Source organism: Triticum dicoccoides, chromosome 4A (assembly GCF_002162155.2).
Source record: "Triticum dicoccoides isolate Atlit2015 ecotype Zavitan chromosome 4A, WEW_v2.0, whole genome shotgun sequence".
In the NCBI taxonomy this organism is placed as follows: Eukaryota; Viridiplantae; Streptophyta; class Magnoliopsida; order Poales; family Poaceae; genus Triticum; species Triticum dicoccoides.
The window spans coordinates 27,906,002-27,913,430 of record NC_041386.1 but is presented as its reverse complement, the minus strand read 5'-3'; the positions used below and the strand labels follow the sequence as shown (position 1 = coordinate 27,913,430).

Genomic DNA, 7,429 nt, shown 5'->3' with positions numbered 1-7,429 from the left:
AGGATTTCCGGCGATGCGCTTTCAGTGAGAGGAGACGTTCCCGTCGACGACGAGGCACCTACGGTGACTTCGTAAATCTCAGGATGATATGCCGGCTTAGTCTCTCAGAGGTGCTCATAGGGGTAGGATGTGCGTGTGTGCGTTCATAGGAATGAGTGTATGCGCGTGTATATGAGCGCTTGTGTCTGTACTGATGCTAAAAAAAAAACCCTCCCTTCTCCTTCTTGGTAGAAGAAAATCGAGATACCAAACCCGTCGACAACATAGGAGATCATCTTCCATCCCGAGCCATACACACACCTTTTTTTCCTTTTCTTTTTCAATTCGAGGATTTATTATTATATATAAGGACAAGCCACACACACACCTACCCACCTTCTAGAGTCTTCCAGGTGGCCCGACCCGGAGCCCTTGTAGAATCCGCCCGGTGGGCCACGGCCATCCCGGGCCCGCGCGTCATGGAGGCCGTGTACAACTCCCGCACCGAGCCCGGGTCGCGGAGGGGAAATCCCAAACCCCTCTCGCAAGAAAGAGTCTTTATAGCTAAACTAATCCCCTCTGGCCCTGCCTCTTCCTCCTCATCACTTCGCCTGCTGCCCACCCAGCGACCCGGAGAGAGACGCCGAAACCTAGCGACGCCGCCGACGACCCCCCCGGATCCGCCGGCCATGGCGACCCCCAACCCGCCGCCGCCCCAGCAGGACGAGCCCTCCTCCTCCGCCGATCCGTAAGTTCCCGCCCCGATCCGCCTCCCCAGGGCCTCCGATCTGGCCTTCTTTTGTTGATTTGTGTGCGGATTTGGTCACAGCAAGGCGAAGAAGGACTACTCGACAGCGATCCTGGAGCGGAAGAAGTCCCCCAACCGCCTCGTGGTCGACGAGGCCACCAATGACGACAACTCCGTCGTCGCCCTCCACCCCGACACCATGGAGAGGCTCCAGCTCTTCCGCGGCGACACCGTCCTCCTCAAGGTACGCGCTGTTCCTGCGCGATTCATCTGTTAGTTAGGTCGAAATCTGGGTGCTCGGGCCGGTTAATTTTGGTCCCGATCTAGGGATTTTAGTTTCGTCGCGAGTGATTTGATGAGCTCATGGAACCGGCTAGTAGCTTAGAGTGCAAATCTGTAGGAAAAACCTAAGCTTTTGTCGTTTTAATCTCTCCTGCGAGCTGTTGGTGGCAATTTAGTCTTGGGCCGTGGATATTTAGGATCTGGTTGCTAGGTTGTTGTGTTCTAAAGGTGATTAATTCTGAGCTTGGTCTCCAGATTCAACAGTGTTCTGGGTACATACATACTCCCTCCGCCTGAAAATACTTGTCATCAAAATGGATAAAAATGGATGTATCTAGAACTAATATACATCTAGATACATCACCTTTTATTCATTTTGATGCCAAGTATTTCCGGACGGAGGGAGTATTTGTTGTGGGGATTTAAGGGTGGGGCACTACAGTGCATAGCTGCTCTCCCCGTTAACCTAGTAACCAATCCAGTGAAAATTATTTTGATGTTTGGATATCTGCATATCAGTATGCCTTGTGGGATAGCTTGGCTGACTGCAATTCGATTTGTAAACTTGGGCCAATGGGAGTTAATAACTGTGGGCGACTGTTTGGAAATTATAGTACTCGATTTGTGTTGCTACTGCCGAAACTTGGGATTTAGCATGAAAAATTATTTATTGATGTGTTCCGTATTGACACATTTGTTAAGACTATGTATTTTGTGTATCATCATGTTTGCTGAATTATGTGTCCTTTTGTGTATTGGCACTATATAATTTTTTTCTTTAAGTATGCATCCTTAAATTTATATCTGCTAAAATCTTGTGTATATGTTGCAGGGAAAAAAGAGGAAGGACACCATCTGCATTGTTCTTGCTGATGACACATGTGATGAGCCGAAGATCAGAATGAACAAAACTGTCAGGAAGAACTTGAGAGTGAGACTTGGTGACGTGGTGTCTGTTCACCAATGCCCGGATGTGAAATACGGGAAGCGGGTGCACATACTTCCTATTGATGACACAGTTGAAGGGATTACAGGAAACTTGTTTGACGCCTTCTTGAAACGTGAGACCTCTATCACTATAATTTTCTATTGTAAAGCTCTTTTTGTGATGGCCCAAGTCTCCTTTTTTTGCCTAGCATTGCCATACCCTTATTTAAGTTAAACTTTTTACAACTTTATTTAAGAGTAGAGAGATAATTTTGGTGGACACTCACATACCTTTCTCAGTTTTTTTGACTACTAACTGCTAATTTTCCAAGTCTATCATGATACATTAATTCACTGTACCTTATGCTGCACTTGGTATGCCTTTGTTTAGTTGGGATGGTCTACTTAGTTGCATCCAAGAACCTTTCACTAATATTGTCTTTGTCTTGTGCTTTTCAGCATACTTCCTTGAAGCTTACCGTCCTTTGAGAAAGGGAGACCTTTTCCTTGTGAGGGGTGGAATGAGAAGTGTGGAGTTCAAAGTTATAGAGACTGACCCGGCAGAGTATTGCATTGTTGCACCAGACACTGAGATCTTCTGCGATGGTGAACCTGTTAAGAGGGAGGACGAGGAGAGGCTTGACGATGTTGGCTACGATGATGTTGGTGGAGTCAGGAAGCAAATGGCCCAGATCAGAGAACTGGTTGAACTCCCACTGCGTCACCCTCAACTTTTCAAGTCTATCGGTGTTAAGCCTCCAAAGGGCATATTGCTGTTTGGACCACCTGGCTCCGGCAAGACCCTTATTGCCAGGGCTGTTGCCAATGAGACGGGTGCATTCTTCTTTCTGATCAATGGCCCAGAAATTATGTCCAAGTTAGCAGGAGAAAGTGAGAGCAATCTCAGGAAGGCATTTGAAGAAGCAGAGAAGAATGCACCATCAATCATCTTCATTGATGAGATTGATTCAATAGCCCCAAAGAGAGAGAAGACCAATGGAGAAGTTGAAAGGCGTATTGTGTCTCAGCTGTTGACCCTTATGGATGGGCTTAAGTCCCGTGCGCATGTTATTGTTATGGGTGCTACAAACCGCCCAAACAGTATTGATCCTGCTCTCAGAAGATTTGGTAGGTTTGATCGTGAGATTGACATTGGAGTCCCTGATGAAGTTGGCCGTCTTGAAGTTCTCAGGATTCACACCAAAAACATGAAGTTAGCTGAAGATGTGAGTGATCTTTTAACTCATGATTTTCTCGTTTGATCGAACCTGTTCATCATTGTGCTTTCTAATTGTATTGCAGGTTGAACTGGAACACATTTCACGGGACACCCATGGGTATGTTGGTGCTGATCTTGCTGCTCTTTGTACTGAGGCTGCTCTTCAGTGCATTCGTGAGAAGATGGATATTATAGATCTTGAGGATGAGACCATAGATGCTGAGATACTGAATTCTATGGCTGTGACAAACGACCATTTCAAGACTGCACTAACGACAAGCAACCCATCTGCTCTCCGTGAAACTGTGAGTACTTGGCACTATGTCCTATGTCGATTTTATATGTATATAATTGTTGTTTGAACATGTTTTGAAGGTCTTACCTTATATTTATCTTTTGTAAATCAGGTTGTTGAAGTTCCCAATGTCTCTTGGGAAGATATTGGTGGTCTGGAGAATGTCAAGCGGGAATTGCAGGAGGTATATTACTGCTCCTTAGTTTATCAAATGTTCTTAAATTTGCTCTGTTCTAGCTGTAACTTGTGTATAACATATATATGAAATTGTTGCAGACTGTCCAATACCCTGTGGAGCATCCAGAGAAATTCGAGAAGTTTGGCATGTCTCCTTCCAAAGGTGTTCTGTTCTATGGTCCTCCTGGCTGTGGTAAAACCTTGTTGGCCAAGGCAATTGCAAATGAGTGCCAGGCTAACTTCATCAGTATCAAGGGACCTGAGCTGCTGACCATGTGGTTTGGTGAGAGTGAGGCTAATGTGCGTGAGATCTTTGACAAGGCTAGAGGGTCAGCACCATGTGTCCTCTTCTTTGATGAGCTTGACTCTATTGCCACCCAGGTCAGCCTCTCCCCCCTCCTTGTTACTATGTTCCACTGTTGTATTTCTTAATGGCTGATAACTCTTAACCATGATATTACAGAGAGGAAGCAGCGTCGGCGATGCTGGAGGTGCAGCTGATAGAGTGCTGAACCAACTGCTGACTGAGATGGATGGCATGAACGCCAAGAAAACTGTCTTCATCATTGGTGCTACCAACAGGCCAGACATCATCGACCCTGCCCTGCTTAGGCCAGGGCGTCTTGATCAGCTTATCTACATCCCTCTTCCTGATGTCGAGTCGAGGCACCAGATCTTCAAAGCTTGCCTCAGGAAGTCTCCTCTGGCCAAGGATATTGATCTGAGTGCTCTGGCCAAGTACACCCAAGGGTTCAGCGGTGCTGATATCACGGAAATTTGCCAGCGTGCTTGCAAATACGCCATCAGGGAGAACATCGAGAAGGTACCAGCAATTTTCTGTGGATTGACCTGCAGTATTTAGTTTTCTGCCATCTGTTTTTATACTCGTTGTCTAATGAAACTCATCCTTCCAGGACATCGAGAGGGAGAGGAGGAGGAAGGACAACCCTGAAGCCATGGAGGAGGATGAGGTGGATGAGGTCGCTGAGATCAGGGCTGCTCACTTCGAGGAGTCGATGAAGTATGCACGCAGGAGTGTGAGCGATGCCGACATCCGCAAGTACCAGGCCTTTGCCCAGACTCTGCAGCAGTCTCGTGGTTTCGGCAGCGAGTTCCGGTTCCCTGATCAGCCGGCCGCGGGCGCCGCCTCTTCTGCTGCCGCCGACCCTTTTGCATCCGCTGCCGCAGCAGCTGAAGATGACGACTTATATAGCTAAATTCTCGTTGTTGTGCCCTTCACTTACCCGTGATTTCCTTCGTATACTGTTATGTTTTGCTCTGGTATGCAAGACACGGTCAAACTATGTACTTAAAATTATTATTGGGATGCACTGATATTCGTTACCTGCTGGTTATTTGAAGCTGTATCTTTTCATCCGTCATACTATGTTGTTTTGCATCTTGAATCCTTATCAGCCTCGCTTTTAACTGTTTTTGGGCAGGAGTAGAGCAGTTGGCTCAACCTTAAGTTATGTGGTTTTTGCCCCCTTTTTACGCTTTTTTGTATGGAGAGGCTGGCCTGGAAAATATTATCAGGGACCTTATGCAGATTAGCCCTTGATCCCCTCTGCTAGTGAAAAATTTCGCGCACCTCCTCGCCGTCTTTGGCAGATCAAGCCGCGGTATTGGCGGCCAAGTTGGTCCTCCGACCAAGCGCGCGCTCCGGCCACAACGTAGAGGCCGGAAGGGCACGCACGTGGAGGTCGGTGGACAAGACGTATCATCTTGCCCCACAGGTGCCGCGCCACCGTCGAAGGACTCTGCTGCTCCGTCGAAGGACTCTGCTGCTGAGCACGCGGTGGCGAACAATTCTCAGGGCTGAGCCGAGCTGGTGTGGACGTGCCGTCAAGCACTACTTGTTTGTATATTTAGAAATAGGAATCAGCCCTGGTTCCATGGCCGGCTCCGGGATTTCAAAGGCCCTAGGGCGAACTCCACCAATTGGTTGAACAGAGTTGATTGGATTTGGCCATCTTGCCCCACCACCATCGATGTTCTCTGCCGCTAAGCACGCGGTGGCGAACAATGCAGAGGGGTTCTCAGGGATGAGCACGAGCTCGCGTGGGCGTGCAGTCAAGCACTATCTATTTGTATATTTAGAAATAGGAATCCGCCAATTGGCTGAACAGACTCGGGCTGGATTCGGTCATCTTGCCCCATAGGTGCCGCGCCACCGTTGATGGACTCTGCTGCTGAGCATGCGGTGGCGAACAATGCAGAGGGGTTCTCAGGGCTGAGCACGAGCTCGGGTGGGTGTGCCGTCAAGCACTACCTGTTTGTATATTTAGAAATAGGAATCAGCCCTGGTTCCAGGGCCGGCTTTGGGATTTCAAAGGCCCAGGGCGAACTCCACCAGAACAAAGGTGGCTGGCTTCGATCATCTTGTCTCGCAGGTGCCGCGCCACCATCGATGGATGCTGCTGAGCACGCGGTGGCGAACAATGCAGAGGGGTTCTCAGGACTGAGCATGATCTCGCATGGGCGCGCCATCAAGCACTACTTGTTTGTATATTTAGAAATAGAAATCAGCCCCCATCAAACATGGCCATTCCCTTCTCCTGGTAGCGAAAACCCAATAGAGGTTTTGATTCTCAAAAAGACCAGAAACTTGAAAATATTCCCACTCGCCATGTGAATTAAGTTTAAAAATAGGAGAAGAATAGGGGGTCAAAAGTAGAAGTATTTGTTTGTTGTTTGTTTGTGAAGCTTTTTTTATGTCACTGATCAAATTCTCGGGTGGGATGATTTTTTGAATTATTCAGTACCATTTTGCATATATGTTCTGCCTGATGAATTTGTAACTCGTTAAACTCATCCCGCAAAAAAAAAACCCGACTCCCCGAAGCTGGTTTTCTACCGTTTGGGATTGGCCACTAATATGCGTCGGCCCACCGGCCCAACGGTTTCGGCCGGTCGAGCGTGATCCGTCGGATGCGATCCAGGTGGGCCATTGGATTGGGCAAAAAAATGGTTTGCCCCAAGCTTCTCCTTCCTCGCCGTCTTTGGCAGATCAAGCCGCGGTATTGGCGGCCAAGTTGGTCCTCCGACCAAGCGCGCGCTCCGGCCACAACGTAGAGGCCGGAAGGGCACGCACGTGGAGGTCGGCGGACAAGACGTATCATCTTGCCCCACAGGTGCCGCGCCACCGTCGATGGACTCTGCTGCTGAGCACGCGGTGGCGAACAATTCTCAAGGCTGAGCCCAGCTGGCGTGGACGTGCTGTCAAGCACTACTTGTTTGTATATTTAGAAATAGGAATCATCCCTGGTTCCAGGGCCGGCTCTGGGATTTCAAAGGCCCTAGGGCGAACTCCACCAATTGGTTGAACAGAGTTGATTGGATTTGGCCATCTTGCACCACCACCGTCGATGTTCTCTGCCGCTAAGCACGCGGTGGCGAACAATGCAGAGGGGTTCTCAGGGCTGAGCACGACCTCGCGTGGGCGCGCAGTCAAGCACTATCTGTTTGTATATTTAGAAATAGGAATCCACCAATTGGCTGAACATACTTGGGCTGGATTCGGTCATCTTGCCCCATAGGTGCCGCGCCACCGTTGATGGACTCTGCTGCTGAGCATGCGGTGGCGAACAATGCAGAGGGGTTCTCAGGGCTGAGCACGAGCTCGGGTGGGTGTGCCGTCAAGCACTACCTGTTTGTATATTTAGAAATAGGAATCAGCCCTGGTTCCAGGGCCGGCTTTGGGATTTCAAAGGCCCCAGGGCGAACTCCACCAGAACAAAGGTGGCTGGCTTCGATCATCTTGTCTCGCAGGTGCCGCGCCACCATCGATGGATGCTACCGA

General features: G+C 48.9%; 1 protein-coding gene across 1 annotated transcript; it reads left to right on the top strand.

Moving 5' to 3' along the window:
* The first annotated feature begins 566 nt into the window (after positions 1–566).
* LOC119284736 (cell division control protein 48 homolog E-like) lies at positions 567–5,026 on the top strand. Its single transcript, XM_037563898.1, has 9 exons — positions 567–727; positions 809–971; positions 1,842–2,070; positions 2,396–3,162; positions 3,239–3,460; positions 3,563–3,634; positions 3,727–4,008; positions 4,091–4,450; positions 4,542–5,026. The coding sequence occupies exons 1-9, from the start codon at positions 669–671 to the stop codon at positions 4,842–4,844; spliced, it is 2,457 nt and encodes an 818-aa protein (XP_037419795.1). The 5' UTR covers positions 567–668; the 3' UTR covers positions 4,845–5,026.
* Positions 5,027–7,429: the final 2,403 nt, after the last annotated feature.